The following is a 20,888-nucleotide window of genomic DNA, read 5'->3' as shown; positions in this document are numbered from 1 at the left end:
GATGTTTAAGTGGTTAGATAGAAATGAGATTATGGTTGGCTTAGGTAATAAATACTTTACTAGACCCTGACCCGCGCGCGATCAAATTTTCGGTTTTTGGTTATTTATTTAACTAAATAATGTATTTGTAATATTTGATGTATTATATTCACCAAGTAAATATTTTTTTTGGCATCTTAAACCATCTATTTACGATGAATATTCGATATCATATGAAAAATTGAACAAATTGACGTAATTAGAGAATTGTAGACGATGGTTATTAATGTAAAATATGAAGAAATATTATATTATGGCTTAGTACGGCATATATTATAAATTAGTTATACATGTTTAAAGAAAATTAAATGATTTTTAAACTTCTATGAAAAATTTAACATATAAAAAAGGACGATGAATTAGTCATCAAATTATAAATAATTTCATAATTTTATTAATAATAAATTATTTATAGTCTTTGTTTTTCGTCAAGATAATTATTAAATGTCGATAGCATTAATATGTTAAAAGGCCATATTACGAAAGCCCATGTTGTAACCGTTTTTTTCCGGGAAGTGTAACAAAAAAAAATTACATTTAACTCTTTGTTTTGTTTAATTTTGTGTCGGTAAAAGATTAAAAAAATCTCTCTATCTTTTTCAATGTTCAATTTGAAGCTTATTATGCGGAAATCATACGCAAATATAGGCAATTGGTTGGAATCTCTATATCTTTATATTCTTATAAATTTTAAATTTATTGTTTCCTCTTCTGCAAGCAAATCAATTACCGAAGTAATAGATCAATTGGTTGGACTCAAATCTATTCTTATAATTAGTGTAATTATGGTTACAGTTTCTATATTTAATAGGTACATTAACGATACAACATTGAAGATATTCTGTTTTGATTAATAGAATATATTGGATTTTGAGTTTGTATTTATTGATTTGTTTTTTATAAAGCTTAGAAAATCAATGGGATGATTGGTTGGTTGATACATCCTATAAAGAAAACGAAAACTATAGGTGGTTTGAATATTGTACATCGATCGATGCATGATGTAAGTTGACTATATAAAACTTGAACATGATCATTTCAAACTAAAATATAGGTAGGTTATATGCATTTGTTATATTGTAGTTAATATATTTTAAATATTACATAAGTCAAGTGATTCACGTTTTCGTAAAAATAAAATTCAAGTTCATTATTGGGCAGTACTCGTACGTAATAAGCTACGTTAAATATGATGTATTTTTAAGTTCATTTAATGACATTAAGTTTAAATTTGATTAAGGAAAGCTCATTAATTTATCTGGAAAAGATAAGCATTACAATATGTGATTTATTTAATGACATTAAGTTTAAATTTGATTATGGAAAACTCATTAATTTAACTGGAAAAGACAAGCATTAAAATAGGTAGTTTAATTTAATTCTCAGTGGCATGGAAGTGTAAATAAGTTAGAAAACCTAGGGGTATTTTTTAATGGGTACTTCTCTTTTAATAATAGAGATGGAAAAGACAAGCATTAAAATATGTAGGTTTATTTAATGACATTAAGTTTAAATTTGATTAAGGAAAACTCATAATTTAACTGGAAAAGACAAGCATTAAAATAGATAGTTTAATTTAATTCTCAATGGCATAGAAGTGTAAATAAGTTAGAAAACTTAAGGGTATTTTTTAATGGGTACTTCTCTTTTAATAATAGAGATATGGTTAGATAGAAATGAATGGATTACATTGATGAATGTGTTGGATAAATGTCTAATCAGTCTTCTCTTCAATGCGTTGAAGCTTTTTTCAATCTATTAAACTCTTCTCCTCTGTGTTGAATACATTTCTCACCGTGTTCTTCCCTTCCCACTTTCTCATCTCTGTTATTTTCTTTCTCTCTTCCTTGAGCTTGCTTCCAAAATGGATTCTTATCCATCTTCCCACACCTCAAAATTTGTTGACCTACTTAATAGCCAACAAAGCATTTCGTTTGGTAACTATGAAGAGAGAGTTTCACTATCTTCATCACAAGCTTTTGAAACCGAAGATGGTGGAGAGAGTGGTACACAGCGTAGAGAAAGGCGGAAGTGGACGCCTGCAGATGATATTGTGCTCATTAGCTCCTGGCTTAACACAAGCAAAGATCCAGTGGTTAGCAATGAGCAAAGATCAGACACTTTCTGGTCAAAAATAGCAGCGTATTTTGCGGCAAGTCGTCAAGATGGTGGCTGCGAGAGAGAGGCCCTGCATTGCAAGCAACGTTGGCACAAGATCAATGATCTTGTGTGCAATTTATGTGGAGCCTACGAAGCTGCAAGCAGGGAGAAGACCAGCGCTCAAAATGAGAATGATGTGCTCAAACTAGCACATCAAATATTCTACACCAACCATAAGAAAAAATTACTCATGGAACATGCTTGGAAAGAGCTGAGGAATGACCAGAAGTGGTGTGAGGCATCGGCTGCCAAAAACGAAGGAAGTTCTAAAAAAAGAAAGTGTGAAGACGGTGGAGATTCTTCAAGCTCTCAAGCAACTGACATGAAGCGTCCACTGGGTGTAAAAGCGTCAAAGGTCCATGGTAAGAAGACAATGGCTGAGGAGAAAGCGATGAAGGAGTTTGAGACTATGTGGTCTATAAGACAACATGATCTCGCCCTGAAAGAACGCTTGTCTAAGATGAGACTACTGGACAGTCTGATTGCCGATAAAAAAACCTCTCCTTGAGTATGAAGAAGCCCTCATGAAGAAGCTGATTAATGAGTTGTTGTTATCTTAGTTTAAGTTCATTTGTTGTGTTCTCTTGAAGTTTTAATGTTTTGTTCTCTTGAAGTTTTATGTTCTGTTCTCTTTTAAATGTTTCTTGTTATGTTTTAAATGTGCTTGTTTATGGTAAAATGTTTTTTCAAGTTTCATATTCTCTTTTAAATGTGCTTGTTTATGGTAAAATGTTTCTTGAGGTTTCTGTTCTCTTATAAATGTTCTTCTTCATCTTGCTGGCTGCTTATATCTTTGGAGCAAAGAAGACAGAGGTCACGGGTTAATGTTGTTGTTGTTTGTTGTCACGGGCTGTAAAAGCTAGAGGTCACGGGTTAATGTTGTTGTTGTTGTTTGTCACGGGCTGTAAAAGCTAGAGGTCACGGGTTAATGTTGTTGTTGTTGTTTGTTGTGGTTGTAAAAGTTATAAGTCACGGGTTTGTTGTTTGTTTTGGTTGTAAAAGTTTTAAGTCACGGGTTTGTTGTCCTTGTGGTCACTTGTTGTCTTTATAGTTTTGTATTCTTGTTTCAATTTTGCATCACACACACACTTATAAATTGGTTTGTATTCTCACCATTTTCTTCATTCTCTTTCAAAAAGAAATCTTCTATCTTTAAGAAATCTAAAAGAAATGTTCATCTCTTCTTTCATTTTATCTCGTAACAAAAACTCAAACAGTTTTCATCTTGTAACCAAGAATCTCAAACAATTCTAAAAGAAATCTTCATCTTTTATTTCTATCTCGTAACCAAAACTCAATCAATTTTCTATCTTGTAAACAAAACTCTCAAACAATTTTCATCTCCTCTTTCATTTTAAAAAATTATCATCTCAAGGCATCTTCATCTCAAGACACTTTTGAGGATTCGTTTGATGAAACTTTCGATCAATATTTTGATCAACGTTTCGATCAAGCATTTGAGAAGACCAAAGGAGAACAAGGAAAAAATGAGAATTATTGAAAGAAACCGTGAAGAATGTCATCTCCAGTTATGGAATGATTATTTTAGTGATGCTCCAACATATCCTGAAAATCTATTCCGACGACGACTTAGAATGAACAAGTCATTGTTCATGCGTATTGTTGATCGCCTCTCCAATGAAGTTCAATTCTTTCATCAAAAGTAAGACGTTACCAGAAGACTTGGTCTCTCTGCACTTCAAAAGTGTACATCAGCTATTCGTGTGTTGGCATATGGTTATGCGCTTGATGCGGTCGACGAATACCTCCGGGTCGGTGCAACCACTGCTCGTTTATGTGTGTAAAATTTTGTGTAAGCAATAATAAATTTGTTCGGCGATGAGTACCTAAGAAGACCAACACCGGCTGATCTTCAGCGTCTACTTCATATTGGAGAGCTTCATGGATTTCCCAGGATGAAAGGAAGCATCGATTGTATGCATTGTGAGTGCAAGAATTGTCCCACCGCTTGGAAAGACCAATATTCTCGTGGTTCGGGAAAACCCACAATCGTTTTAGAGGCGGTTGCTTCGTATGATCTCTGGATATGTCATGCGTTTTTTTGACCTCCAGGTACCTTAAATGATATTAATGTTCTTGATCGCTTACCTGTTTTTGATGATATAATAAATGGTCGAGCCCCGCAAGTGAATTTCTTGGTCAACGGAAGAGAGTACCATTTGGCTTATTATCTCACCAATGGTATTTATCCAAAATGGGCAACATTTATCCAATCTATTCCAATTTCCCAAGGGCCGAAAGCAGTTTTATATGCGCAACGTCAAGAAGCTGTCCGAAAAGATGTCGAGCGTGCTTTCGGAGTTTTGCAAGCTCAATCTGCCATTGTCAAAAATCCCGCCATTTCTTGGGATAAAGTCAAGATTGGAAAGATTATGAGAGCATGTGTCATACTCCAAAATATGATAGTAGAAGACGAAAGAGATGAATACACTCAATATGATCTCAGATTTCCAACAAGTAGAAGGGAGCGGAAGTTCACATGTCGATCTCACCTATTCTATAGATATCCCAACTAATATCGCCAATCAGATGAGTGTTCGAACAAAAATTCGTGATAGACAAGCGCATCAACAACTAAAAAGTGATTTGGTTGAACATATATGGCGTAAATTTGGAAGTGATCAAGACAACAACTGAGCTTCGATGCCTCTTTGAAATTATTATCGTTTATTTTACTAATATTTGTTTATATGTTTTCATGTTTGTATTTTAAAATCTATGTTTAAAATGTCGTGTTTGACTTTGTTTTATTTAATAAATAAATTTAATCTTTGTTTAAAAATTTATGTTTAAAAAAGGTTAATATTTTTTTTATTGTTAAGAACCTTAATTAAGAAACCACTAATAAATCACTATAATTAAGTGTCTCTTAACAAAGTCTCTTATCCTAATTTTAATACATAAAAAATCATTAAAACCCACTTAAGAAACACTTAAGGGTTTTACCAATAAATATGCTCTTACTGTAGAATATGGAAGTGATTTGAAATACATGACTTTGGTCAGTTTGGTGGATATTACTACCAAGTGCGTAGATGGTAATTAATTGATTGATTTTAGGCTTATGAATTGGATTAAAGATGATTAAATCCAAGGAAATCTAAGATTTATGTAGATTTTTAAAAATTATTATTACGAGTTTTAAGGTTATTTGAAAAATATTCAGGGTTTCTGAAAATATTCTCTCCATCTTAAAAAAAAAACAAATGATAAATTTTATTCATAAATATATTTAATCTTATCAAATATATAGAACGTGTATAAAAATTAAAATTGATTTTCAAATTATGATTTTATTTTTATTCCAAACATTTTAATTTTCTTAGTTTTTAAAGTGAAATAATAAAGAAAAAATTGTTTTGTCATTTAAAAAAGTTTCAAATATTATATATGAATTGGTATTTTTGTTCACAATATATTAACTAAAAAATATATTTCAAAACCCAACAAATACTATTTTATAGATTTTATTGACAAAATCTATATATTTCAATAAGTTATAATTTAGAGAAGTTTGTACAAATGACTAATTTGGTAAACTTAGATTTCATATAATATTTTGTAAATGGTTGTTACAATAAGAGATAATTTAAGAAAAAAAATTAAAATTCTCTCATATTTTCGATTCTATAATCCCTCTTCAGTGTTGGGAAACGGGTCAAACACCGTCTGATTTGTTTTGCCGCAGGTTGAATCCTTTTTTTTAATTCAAAAATCGACGTGCATAACTGGCAAAAATAATAGTGAACCAACACCGGCTCCATTGAAATTTACAGGTATTTCGAATAGGCCACAGTGATTTTAAAATTTTTAAAATAATTACTTAATTTATATTTTAGTTATTTATTTTTGAAAATAATTTATCATCCTGGCGTCGAGTTATTTTTCACATTACATTTCATATGAACCTCTTCAAACGGGATTTATATAAATAAAATAATATAAACATTTTTAATATATATTATGAAGAATTTGTTTTCCATTTTTTTTCAAAAAAGATTTGCAGGTCAGGTGAATACCCGCAATTCAAATCAGAACAATCCACAACCGCTCCACAAAAAATAAGTTTGATCAACACCCATTCCACGCTGAGTCAAACGAGACGAAACTTGCAGATATTATTGAGTCAAATTCTTAACTCTCCTTCCAGCATCTCCGACCCACCCCTAGATTTACCTCTATATGCTATAATAAAAAACTATAATAAAAAAAACTACTTCAACTCACTTCTAATTCTTCTCTAATAATAGAGATTGCTATTTTTCTTTTATATTTAGGACAAAAAATAACATTCCTAAATAGTCATTTAACTTTTGCGATTATAACTAAAATACATGTTTATGAAGAAATACAATTTTTACATATAAATGCACAAATTTTTGTTTACATACTAATTTTTAATTTTTATAATTATAAATAAAATAAATAAAAAAATATCTAATTATTTTATGTTTACATACTAATTATTTTATTTTAAAGTCAGATTTTTTATTTAGTGAATGATATATTTTATATTGATAATTTTCTTCTTCTAGTGTATTGGAAGAGAAGCTGCACCACCATAAGTTCAAATACCAGATGATGAAGATAATCGGTTCCAAGAGTTTCTAAGTTGTTTCAGAAAAATCAAGGATAAATAAGCTCATTTCTCACTTCAGAATGCATTAATTGACCATTTATGGAAAAATATAGTAATGAGATGTTTTATATAATGTTTATTTTGTTTTATTATTATTTTCTAATGTCATTTGTAGTAAAATGTTTAATTTAAATAATATTGCAATTTTATGAAAAAAATTAAAAGTTATAATAAATGAGTTAATTTGCAATATTTATAAGTTAAATGTATTATTTATAAAATAAAAAAATCTATAAAAATATTTCTTTATAGAAAAAAAAATAGAGAAATACATCGAAGATGGTCTTATACTTCGCTGATACCACTTAAACTTTGCTGATACCAGAATATCTTGAATAAATATGAGCACTATAACTAGTAGTGTTCTATAAAGTTAGAAACCATTAATTGGTGAAAGATTCAGTTGCCGATAGTATAATATTACATATTTCACAAATCATATAGTAACATATTATTTTGATTCTTTTCGCAAGTAGTTATATGTTGATAATAAAATAACGATCTGAATACAAATACGAAACATAAAATGTAAAATATGTTGATATATATGGTCGTTACAAGTTTGATGCCAATCTTAAATATATACTGGCAAAACATAACCGGTCTTGACCCCAGAAATAAGCTCTCTCTGGTACAATACATGTAATGGAAAGCTCTCTGGTCTAATATAGTTTAACCTTAACCTTAACGTATAATGCTCAACCCAATGCTTTTAAACACTCTTTTACTTATCTCTCGAACTATAAAATAGTTTAAAAAAAACAAAGACAAAATGGGAAAATAGTCATTTAAATCATGAACTTTCTAATTTGATTTGAAAAAAACATGAACTTTACCGTGAATCATTTAAAGCATCAACTTATCGTGACTAGCAATTTAAAGTCTCAACTAAGTTTGACGAAGCCAATTTTAATACATCGTTAAAATGGTTAACAGATTGAGTTAACGGGGTTAATCTCTGTTTCTACTCTCTGTTAAATTCATACGACGTCGTTTTGGAATTTTTTAAAAATTGGTGTTTAAGGGAATGGAACATGAGACCAAAGCTTCCCTTGTTACAAAACTAAACCACTAGACCACTTACAATTCCGGTTACATGTATGAATACAAATAGTTAATATTTTTATACCTCTAAATCATCTTCTCCCAAACTAAATCCCCAATTCGTTTTTGTTAAGTTTTAAAAAACACTAGCTTTTGACCCGCGCGCCCGCGCGGATGCTTGTTTTTCGTAAGTATATGTTTTCACTTGTATAGACATTCATGTTCCTGATTCCATTTATAAACTATGCAGTTGTATTCTTCTTTTATTGATTTGACTTGGTAAATTAATACTCTAAAGTGTAAAATATTAGAGTATTAAATATAACCGTATGTGATTTATTTAATTATACTATAAATATTATGATTCAAATTAGATGTAAAGTGATAATTTTATAGTTTTTTTAACAAATACATTATTTAGACCGTAACAAAAAAAATTACTGAAAAAGTAACAAAAACCATTCAAAATAAGTACAGATTTTTGGTAATTTTATTTACCAAACCCAATTTTAGGTTGACTCGCGCAACCGCGCAAGTATTTGATAAGTAAAAAAAATTGGAATCTATAGAAATAAGTAATTCCATACGATTTTATTTCAAAAACAATTGTGATAACAATCAGTTTTATGACGGACAATGGTATCATATATAAAATCCCACATCTATAAATAATTGGAGTTATATTTATATGTGTCTTTTTATTTTATAAAAGAAGTATTTTTCAACATTAAAATTTTATAGATATATAAGAATTACATATTCCATACTTGTTTAAATTTGGCATGTCTACACATAAACATTCTTATTGTTTATATGTTATAATTTATTGTTTAGATTATTCAGTTCCTTGGTTGTGTATATGAATTTATTTGTACTTTATAAAAATTTAGAATATAAATAACTAACATGTACATATATATTCGTACAACAACTTAATAAAAATCAAAGAAAAATTAATTACAATAATTCAAAAACTTTGAATTAAGAAGCCATTGTAAGTTGGGCTATAGTAATTCATGAGAAAAAAAAAATTAATTTGGGCCACAGCATTATTAATGTTTTCGTCATTAGCCCATTAGGTTCTGTTTTCCTTTTCCAGAAAACAAACAAATTTTTTGTGAACGGAAACGTGAATTCTCCGACTGGATTTTCCATGTTTTTACATCCTTAAGGAGTGTAACATTTTCTATGGGCACAGCTATTTTTATGGGTGATGTGAGAATTTGTGCATTGAGTAGATAAGAAGATGTGTATTTATATGCGAGCGGCTGCACATAGTTAGAGAATATATTTAATATCGTAATTAATTAGGCTAAATTTATGGGAGATTAAAGCGCATATACATCATAATATTCCTTTTAAAAATATTCCCTTTTTAGAAATATGTGAATTTCGTATATAGCCGTTAGATATTATTGGATACAATCTAAACAGAGATTTGTATATAATGAATCAAGTAATGGATCTGTATACAGTCAATCACGTAAATAAATATATTATTCAAAGCAACCAATCAAAAAAAATGGGGGTGATTGGTTGGAATTTATCTCTCTACTAGGGGTGTGCACTTTACCCGATATCCGAAGCCGCATCCGAATCCGATCCGAAAAACCCGAACCGAAATCCGAACCAAAGTAGCAAAATATCTGAACGGGTATTGAATTAGGAGAGATTAAATATCCGAATCCGAACGGGTAATATCCGAACCCGAATGGATATTCGAAGATAACCGAACATATGAATAATTAACCATATATTTCTAGTTTACATATCTCATTTTATATAAAATATTTATATTGATACTACACATACTTTAAGTTCATATGATATACATATAATTACGGAGAAAATGATTTAATACTCACTTTAAATGCATGTCAAACTTTTTATTTCAATAATTAACAAAAAGTTACATCCAAAATTTAAAAATAATAACCAAATTAAAGTATTTTTTAGTTTCAAAATGTTATGTCCAAATCTATTAACCATTCAATCTATTAAAAATAAAAAAATTAGTTAAGTGAAAGTTATATTTTTAAATACAAAAAATTTGAGAAATGAAAATTTTAATTTTTTTTCAAAATCTAAATATCCAAACCCGATCCGAAATAGCCGAACCAGAACTAAAAACACCCGAACCCGACCCGAAGTATAGAAATACCTGAACGGATTCTATACCTCTATACTGAAATATCCGAAAATCCAAAATACCCGATCCGAACCCGAACGGGTACCCGAATGCCCACCCCTACTCTCTACTTTAGCTTTATTTATTTTTAAATCACTAGATTTTACCTATCATATGTAGCTTTACTTTTAAAAATTAAAATCTACATCAAGTTTTTATTTAGTTTTACCAATCATGCTTTAGTTTTATTTTTAAAGCTACAACAAAAAAAAATAAAGCAAAACTTTTTCTTATGTATTTTAGGCAAAAATCATACATCTTCTTTTTATAAGCTGTAGAATCTGTAAATGAAAAAAAAAATCTACAATATCAAATAAATTATATAATCATAAAAAAACTTTTATAAATATTTTAATTTTGAATTTGAGTGTTTTTAAATTATTAAGATATTCAAATAATATAAATATTATTTACATATCATTTTAAATTACAATAAATTTTGATAATTTATTTAAAAAGTATTAATATAAATTATTTTAATTGATATAAAATAATAATTTTATATATACAACATATATTTCATATATTTTATTTTAAAATATCTACACCCTGCAGCTACAGCTACAACAAATTTAACTACAATAAATGTCTCTGCAAAAAAAATCTACACTAGCAACTTTACAGCTACAACCGATTTATCTACAGCTAAACATCTACAGCTAAATTTTTAAAGCCACAATCGAACCAATCTTATGATTGTCCATCACTTAATGCATAGTGGGAAGTTCCGAAGTTGTGGCTTCCTGAATTTTAGGAAGTTATTAGGTTGACTATGATCCCATAATATATTGTTGACAATTTCTATTGTGCAAACTTTTTTGGCATCTAATATTGTTTACATATTTGCAAGATTTTCGGCTTCATAGTTAATATTATTGTTTATTTTCAAACTTTCCTTTTACTTGTATGTAAGATCCGCACGGTTCAAAATACAGGACCGGTTGGTTCATTAAACCGAATACATCATCACATGAAATACCAATCAAACAACTTTTGTTTTATTAACCTCCATTGAGTATGTTTTACGAAAATCGTATTAGTAATACACGTATAAAATTGCATGAATATCATAATATGTGTGAATTAAAATTTATACATATATTAATATATATTGTTTATCCGATTCAATATGTAAAGGTAATATACCGATGTGTATATTGTTTTAGTATTACGTATCTGATTTTAGTTATAATATATGATACTATATCGGCCCACATATAACTTGCAGATCATCGTAATGGGCTTTGATAGTATTATATAACTTAAGGGTAAGTAACGTGAAATTATTTTGGGTGGCTTAGAGAAACTTTAAAACGATTGTGTATTAAAGCCAGTGGTAATTCTTTGTAAATATTAAGAAAAAGTCAGGGTCAATTTATTTTTGTACTCATGTTTTAATAAATTAGATGAATATGATGAATCTGGCGGTGATGTGTTGGTTTCGAATTCGAAAACTAAACCAGAATTTGTTTGCTTGTGAAAAATTTAAATTCTAAAGGTTATAACTTGGTAGGAATAGGAAATTACAAATCATGAATTTGAACCTAATCATTTTCTCCTATCCTTAATCCGTAATTCGATTTTGCTAGGTTTTAAGAAGAAACAATTTAGGGTTTATTATACTCATAAATGAATTATGTTGGCCGTTGGGAGAAGATGATTTGGAGGTATAATAATATTAATTGTTAGTATTTATACTTGAAAATAGAATCGTAAGTGGTGTAGTGGTTTATGTTTGTAACAAGGGAAACTTTAGTCTCATGTTCGATTCCCTTGAACACCAATTTTTTTTTTAATTCCAAAACGACGTCGTATGAATTTAACAGAGAGTAGAGACGGAGATTAACCCCGTTAACTCAATATGTTAACCATTTTAACGACGTATTAAAATTGGTTTCGTCAAACCTAGTTGAGGCTTTAAATTGCTAGTCACGATAAGTTGATGCCTTAAATGGTCAAAGGTAAAATTCATGTTTTTTTCCAACCAAATTAGAAAGTTAATGATTTAAATGACCATTTTCCCAAGATAAAATCTAATTAGTTTAATGTAAATGGTATAATACGACAGATTCTGCGAAATAAGCTGCTAGTTTTCCAGGAACTTGTAGTCCAAGTTGTCTGCATTGGATACGAAATGGGTTCGACCTTTTTCCTCAATACGAGGTTAAAAGCGATTTAACATAGGCTGTTCAGAGATTTTTTTAAGAAGCTGCTAAAGGATGCAAGAGGTTTGTCTTTTGTATGTTGATGGCAAGACCCGACCCACATTCAAGCCGAAGACCTCTTCGCTCTTCGAGGTCAAGGTAGAGATTGTGAAGGTAATGGCTGGAATAATGGACCTTTCCCAGCAACAGCCTTCGATGGTGCCGAGGAACGCCTGCTTAAACTGATGTGAATTGAATGATGGAAGAAACATGTGTTTCTACAACTCTACCACCCAGTCAATTCCGTTCTAATGTACTCCCTCTAGATTTAAATGTATGATATTTAATGTTTTGCACACATATTAAAAAATAATAAATACATTATTTTAATTGTTGTTTTTTGGTTATATCAATAAAGTTTCACCACTCATAATTTTATTCACTCAAACACGCGATTTTGAGACCATGATTAATCTCAGTCTCTTAACTAGTTTATAAGATTACTAAATAAATATAAATGAGCAAATTTTGAGAAAAAGCATGTAACGTCCACTTCAAAACTAACGTTACGTTTTGGTCAAAAGAAAAACTAACGTTCGTTAATTTCATACAAACGAACGATAAGATCACATATGCATCCAAAAGAGCTTGTTTTTGACAGAGATGTGAGGTCTGAAATTCCAAAAATGGTTAGATACTTTCCTTTAATTTCTGAAGGAAAATGATCGGGATGTAACTACACACACAAATACAATGATCCAGAACTAGTTCGTGGATGGTCCACCACGTTAACATGTCATGGAAATAAAACATTGACTTATCCACTTCATATTAAAATAAGACATTTTGGGATAAGAAGAATAGAATTAAAGCAAAGTTGCATAAACATATGTAAGATGATGAAGTAAACTTGAATGTGGTCAAACTGGAACATATAATTGTTGAGTAGAATACATAAACTTGTTCTGGATACAAAAGTCTATATATCGTGAGTAATTTTTACGATCAAATATAAAAAAAATAGACGTGAGTGCGTGTGCGATTCAGAGTGATGAGATGATTAATTAACGATGTTTTCTTAATACACTTCATGTAACCTCTGCCAATAACTTGGCTTATATCTTGACAAAGGCGCTTCATCCGGGTCCTTTTCATTCTTTGTTGTCAAGACTTTCAGTTTCAAGCCTTTAGCATTCTTTGTCGTTCAAAATCTTCGAATTGACTTTCTTCTTTTTACTCTTTTTACCTTAAAAATTATTTATTTACTTCAAAATAGAAAACCTTTTAAAACCATTTTCCCATTAGCAAGACAAGAATTACACGAATATTTGTTTTTGCAGACTGTGAACTGAGAAGCATTCTTCGCTGTCTTCTTTGTGTTTTCCGGCACTAAACAAAATAGGTGTGTTGTTGAGTCGTGAGTGCAAAGGCATAGGCAATAATCAGGTAAAATCTGTAAAGTATAAGAAGTTCATAATGTATGCAAGAAAAATATGTCTCGCCAATTTAAGCGTGGGCCAGGAAGAAGCCCACCACTTACTGGACCCACAAACCCCACTCACTCTACACAGACAAAATAATCTACGTATCTTTTAGGGAAAATTAGAAATATAGGATGCTTACAACTTTGATTTGTCACGATAAGATTTTGTCTAAGTTTTTTCTCCTATTAAGATTTTAATTAATGTTAATACGATTATACCCTAGATTATTGAAATCTTAATTTAATTATAATACAGAATGTTTATTAATTAGATTTATTTATAACTGTTTTTACATCAGAGATAGAAAGAAAAATCAAAAGCATTATCAGTTACGTAATTGTGTCTGTTTCATGAAATTTTTACTTTCTATGACACTTTTCGTCTTTCAAATTATATACTAAGACAATTGTTGCTAGAAGCACACTTCTTCTTTGTGCAATGTCCTACATACCCTCTAATTAACTACACTTTCTCCTAACACTAACTACTTTCACTTTTCCAACTATAAAAATTTTATTTTTTCTTTTAAAAATAAATCGATAAAGCAAACATTTTTTCAGTTTTCAAAACAGAACTTTTATTCTCTCTCCATCTTTATTTCGAAATTCAGATTCACTTTCTCATTTCTCTCATAACCCTAATTCCACGAACCCTCTTCTCCTTCATCTTTAATTTTGTAATCTTCATGATTTCAGAGGTCTCGCCGCGAGTTTGATTTCTCTCCTAACCTTAATCCGCTCTCATCACCTTTATCATGCTCTCATCGTCGTCCATTTCCATCGCTCTGTGTAATGATGACGAAACCAAAATCAAAGAAGAAAGTGAAGATAACTAAGCAACCATCCCCACCAGAAAATGATATCAGAGGTTTTGTTCTCACATCGGACGTAACAGCAGAGAAGGGGTTGAAACGGAGAGGTTCGTGGAGCTAATGATGTCGTCCGGTTTGATCTGCTATGAGTCGGTGTGGTGGGTTACTCTCGAAAGAGAAAGAGCAACAATGGCAAATTTTTACTTTTTGCAACTGTGGTCCTTCATGTTTTGGTTATTCACGCTTTCACCCCAAAATTCTTCAAATGTGTTTTATGGTTCTCTTGATCTAGCCACAAACTTTTAATTGTATAATCCAGACCCTTTCAAATGCAAATAAACATGTATATATGCATCCAAATTTTATGTCCATGTCCACGTCCTTTAATTGTATAATCCAGACAAGAGAGCAAGAGCAAAAATGTCTACGTCTTTCATTTACAAATTTTACGTCCATGTCCACATCTCTAACATTTACACTTTTATCATCCATGCCCACATAGTTTTTGTATGGGTAATATATAAAAAATTATAATAGCAAATATATAGAGAAAATTAAAAGTATCCAAATTTATGTGGACATGTCCACGTCCTTTAATTTGTATAATCCAGACCCTTACGCTCAAAAGAGCAAGAGCAACAATGTCTACGTCTTTCGTTTACAAATTTTATGTTCATGTCCACGTCTCTAACATTTACACTTTTATCATCCATGTCCACATATTTTTTGTATGGGTTATATATAAAAAATTAAAATAGAAAATATATAGAAAAATTAAAATATCACAAAATTATATCAAAGTGGATATCACAATATAGAAAAAAAAACTTTATTACAGTAGGAAAATTTGTCATATATATCTTAAAAAACAAAACATAAAATTTGAAAAACATATTTTTTTTTGTCCATGTCCATAAATACATGTCCAATAAATTATAATTTGAAAATTAGGTAAATATTATAGTATAAAGTACATATATATATGGATATCAAAATAATAAGAAGAAACAATTAGGTTTATATATGATTATTATATTTTTATTTACATATCATAAATTGAATTAATAATGAATTAAATATGGTGGGATAAATAAAGTACAAATGACTATGTCTCTTTTATCTATAAACGTATATTAATAACTCATCCAAGAAAACCCAAAATTTTATTCAGTTTGGTCTCCACTACAAAATACAAAAATAAATGGTCCCCACAAACACCTAATCATTTGTTGTTTCTTCTTCCAACGAAGGGCATTTTAGTCCAAATTCAGCTTGGCTATGAGAAAAAGTGTCTCTCCAAAAACATGTGTCTTGTAGTGTCAAAAAAGTGAAAAATGTGTCCTAAAGAGAAATGCACTCCTGTTTCATTCTTTCTTCTTCCATAATTCAAGGCACGACATTTTTTCACAAATACCTTTATGAGGTTTATGTTCTCTTCTTCTTCTTTATCTTCTCAGATTATTGTCTCCATCTTTACTTGATATCCTTCTTAGCCTCTTTGATTTCGCATTGTGTCATGTGAAGATGGTTTATAGCATCCTCGATTTTTTTTCGTATTTTATTTGATGGGTGATTTTCTTTTGTTCTTGATTAGATCATTTGTTAAAGGCGGCCATTAAATCGGAGTCACCAAAATTATTCACGTTTTTAAGTTCTGAAAGCTTGAAATTGGAAGATACATGCTAAATCTACAAATTTAAACCATACCCAGCAAAAAAAATGCAAAAATAATGGACGAAATCAATCAAAGAAAGCATGGCGGCTCTGTTAAAATATCTCTGTAACCCTAAAAACTGTTGAGGAAGATGATGATTTATTTACGGTTATGCCATTAATGAAAATAAACACTAAAAAGAGCAAAATGCACTTCTTGAGGATTGAACCTGACAACCGGGCAACATAAACATACCCAATTCCCACTAGGCCGCTTCAATAAATGATGTCTCTAGACAAATCATTAAGTAATATAAACAAATTTCTGAAAATTGAAATACAGTTTTTAAAATTAATCCACGATTAATCGGTATTTAGTAAAGATATTTAAAAAAATATGGAACTTCCATATTTTTGGTTTAGACTAAATTTATTAAAAATATTAAATAAAATATTCTTTGAGAGATTTAAAATAGATTTAGTTTAGATTCAGAAAACATCTTCAACTGTATATGGAAGTTTCCATATTTTCTGGATTTACCTAAAATATGTATACTACCTACGCAGAACAAAATATAGTAGGCAAGAAACATATTCTTCTTTAAGGTGTCATATAAGGTAAAGGGTAGAACATGTTATGGCATGTAATGTAGCCGAGCTATATCATTGAGTTGTAGCTATATAACGTTATCAAGTTGTAGGTAGACTGAAGACATCTTTCTTGATTATAACATAACCAATTCTAGCTTTGTTAGAATATACAAGAAATATTATTTTACGTTATATATCCTTGATATATATATATATGTTTAAAACTTATAATTGAATTTATAGACTAAGTAGATTACTAGAATGTGTATTCTAACTATATGTAGAAGATAAAGTAAAATATGATTCTAGTTTTTTTTTTTTTTTTAATTAAACATATATGTTGTCATACTTATGTTTCCAATAGTTTTCATATTATCTTACATTTTTAAAATTCATGTTACTATTTTTTCCATAAAAGAAGGATAAAACATGTCTAGAATTGCCAAAAATATCAGAAGTCCTAAAATGACAAACAAAAGTTCAAAGCGTCACTTTTTTCCAATTCTCCCCATATTTTACTCATCATTATTTTTTGCGTTTGTATAGTTATTTTTACTATTCTTTTTCCAAAGCAATAAATACTACTTGTTGGTAAAGACTGGAGATGTCAAACAGGTTTATTCATCCCGTTCCGTCCTGTACCGCAGCAGGTTAGTCGTCGAGTGGGTTACAGCGGGCCTGTCCCGCGCGGACTGCGGTCTTCAAAATGCCGACACAAACCCGTACCGAAAAATATATAGGCCTTCGTGGGCCGTCCCGCTGGACGCCTCCTTATCAAACCGCCTACTACAGTTTCTTTCATGAATGTTCAAGTAGAAGAGTTGTATAAGAGAGTTGAAGAGAGCTCATTTAGCTTCACTAAAGACTTATCAAAATCAATGTCACAAAGCTCCGTTTGTGCTTGCGTTCTTGAGTTAAAAACTTTATTTTGTTATCAGCATAAGCTTTTGTTGAGTTTGAATCTGATTGAGTTGTTGTCTTTGTAATAATTTGGCTCAAGTGTTGTATGTCTTCATCAAACCATCTCTCTTTTTAATTATTTGGATTGCAAAAAAAATCATGAATCACTTTACCAAATTATACAAGTGGCGTGATATACAACTAACTTTTCTCCTAAACAACACCATTGTAACCAAATTTAATTTAAGAAAAACACCATTCACAGTACTTAAAACAAAATCAATCAACTTAAACAAGAAATATCACATTGTAATAAAGAAATTCATAGTTGTGTGTAATAAAAAGAGAAAACCAAATCAAAACACCACCAGAGCTCGAATCGTCATCGCCGGAGCTGGAGTCTTCATCGACGGAACTCGAATCATCATCACCGGAGCTCGAATCATGCATCATCGCCGGAACTCTTTATGTTTTCTGGGGGAAAAGTCACAAGAATCGTTTTTTTCTCACTTTCTTTCTCATTTTTTTCAGGTAAAATAAGAAATTAAGAAAAAATTACGGGTCCATGTAATCCCGCATGACCCGTTTCGGCCCATCCCGCAAAAGATCCAGTCTCGCAATGACCCGTCCTGCGAGGCCCGCAAATTTGCGGGACTAAAAAACCTCGTCCCAATACAGTACCGCGACAGTTCTTTTTCGGGTCAGGCCTGCGGTCCAGATCCATGATTGCCATCTCTAGTAAAGATGCAAAGAATATGGAAACAGTTAACCATAAATTGACAGTTTTGCAAATCTTTTAATTTTTAATTTGTGTATATTTGTTTTAAAGATAGAAACGGATAAAAGGAAATGAATCATTTGAGAATCCAAGTGATAATTTTTAAAATTTTCAGTAGAGAAAAGAGTATTTGGGATTTTTTTTTTTTTTAGACATACAAAATTGAAATGGAAATTTGGGTAACAAGAGGGATTTCAAAACAGTCAGCTAAACTTAAAAAAAAAAAAGATAAAGGGGATTATTGGTAAGTGAATTCTCGTGAATTTTGAAAATTTTGAGATTTCATTGTTATTGGTTTTTAGATTTCAAAAATCTTAATAGAATCCATTGTACTTGGTTTAAGAAATTTTAAAATCCATTCAAATCCCTTGTTATTCAAAAAGTTTAGTTATTATTGATTTTCTAATTCCAACAAAATCTAGTGTTATTGGGAGATGAATTATATTCATTTTTACTCATAAGACTCAACTTTCAAAATATCATATGTAACCTGGTGATTTTCAAAATTCATGCGATAAAAACAAGAAAACAAAATAATTGTTCTTACCAAATATCTATTGCACCTTAAATCCAAATTATATGTCCAAAACTATAATTCATTACATTTATATGCTTTAGCATTTTTGAATATATAATTATTTTTATAAATAATTATCATTTTGAATATAAATATTAATAATTACAATTATAAATATTAATAGTTTTAAATCATTTTTTTAAATAGTTTCAAAAAAAATTTGAATTTCAAAAAAAAAATCAAGGGGTAAAATCGTCTTTCCCCTTTTTCATGAAATTGTTTTGGTCATTTTTCTCTTTGAATGCTCTTTTTCTGACAAAAACTTTAAAATGACTATTTAAGAAATGATTATTTAAGAAAAATTATCCATTTTTGTATGTATCACTATTCTTTTCTTTTTAATTTGAAAGAAAAAATAAATAATAATGATATATGATTTATAAAATAAATAAATTGTATATTTACTTTACAAAAAGAATGATAGAAAATAGATAATGCAAATTCATGAAAATCTATACTAATCCAAAAAAAGTTATGGTTAAATTTCATAAGTCAATGTATATAAATTTTCACAATTCACGTAAACTTTTAAAATCTACCAACTCTTAAAATTTACAAACTCTATACAAATTCATCTTCCAATAACTCCTAAGTTAAGGTTTTAATTGGGTTGGAATAAATATTTCAGCTAATTTAAGAGAACAAATAGGGAAGTTCCAAAATTTCGGAAGACTTTAAATAAGGAAAATCGAGGTTTAAATATTTAAATAGAAAATTTATTTAATACTCTCTCCGTTTCATATTAAGTGTTGTTGTAGAGAATTTTGATCGTTACAAAATAAATATCGTTTTTTACTTTCAATGCAAAATTTATTAATGTTATTCACAAATTTATTTTTTATTGGTTGAAATATGGTTAGATGTATTGGTAATTGTGTTTTTATATAGAAAATATACAAAATTAATTGTTTCTTTAATCCGCGTGCACTTATTTCTTTTTATATTTGTCTGCATAAAATAAATGAATAAAAATATTTTAAAAGAAATAGAGATGGAACGGGAAATGAAATAATTTCTTAGCACAATTTTATATTTTCTGAATTCTTACGATTCGTATTATTTATATCATATAAATCAAAAAGATTTATTTAGTTTTAACTTTGACCTTTTCTGTTGAACTCGTTGTTATCCGCAACCTTTGTATTTGTGTGCGTGAATGTTGTTTTGTAGCTAGCAGAGAATTTGATTTGTATAAAGAAAGAAGACAGACGAAAACGTGGGTGTAGTACACCCAGTCAAAAAAAATTCAATTTCCTTTATTAATTTCATTTAGTTTTAAAATGGACTTCTCAAATGTTTTAATCTTTATTCACTTTTTGCAAGAGTTCCACCAGTGGGTGTGAGACAGGTCCATCCTTTCCGATGTTAGCGTTACCACTAGTCACCACGTTCACACTCGCGCTGAACGTCGGCACAGCACCGTTGATATTGTTGATAGACACATTTAGTGTCCTAAGCATAGGCAAAGTGGTCAGCTCTGTCGGTATACTCCCGGTGAGGTTGTTATTAGAAAGATCGATCGTTTCCAAAGAAGTAAGCTTAGCAAAACTCGGAGATATCGTACCGGTGAGCTCAAACCTCCGTAGGTTAACCACTGTAACATCACTTCCGGAACAAGTAATCCCGGTCCAGCTATCACACGGATCATTCCCTGTCCAGCTCATGGCTAGCTTCACCGGATATCCTAAGGATTCAGCTATAGATAGCAAGGTCTCGACACGTGGATCACACGGAGTACCAGGAGTATCCAGACAGAAGCTATTCCCGTTGAATATTGGAACAAAAGCGTCTGAGTTCTCGAACAACGGAGTCGGTCCTTGAAAGAAGTTATTATTTAAATTCGCGACAATGAGCGTTTT

At 30.1% G+C, this 20,888-nt stretch overlaps 1 protein-coding gene across 1 annotated transcript; it reads left to right on the top strand.

Moving 5' to 3' along the window:
• Positions 1-1,903: 1,903 nt before the first annotated feature.
• LOC125590592 (glutathione S-transferase T2-like) lies at positions 1,904-2,707 on the top strand. The gene has a single exon (XM_048764208.1). The coding sequence runs from the start codon at positions 1,904-1,906 to the stop codon at positions 2,705-2,707; it is 804 nt and encodes a 267-aa protein (XP_048620165.1).
• The last annotated feature ends 18,181 nt before the right edge of the window (positions 2,708-20,888 follow it).

Source organism: Brassica napus, chromosome C7 (assembly GCF_020379485.1).
Source record: "Brassica napus cultivar Da-Ae chromosome C7, Da-Ae, whole genome shotgun sequence".
Lineage (NCBI taxonomy): Eukaryota > Viridiplantae > Streptophyta > Magnoliopsida > Brassicales > Brassicaceae > Brassica > Brassica napus.
The sequence above is the reverse complement of the archived record's forward strand: the minus strand, read 5'-3'. Positions and strand labels throughout refer to the sequence as shown.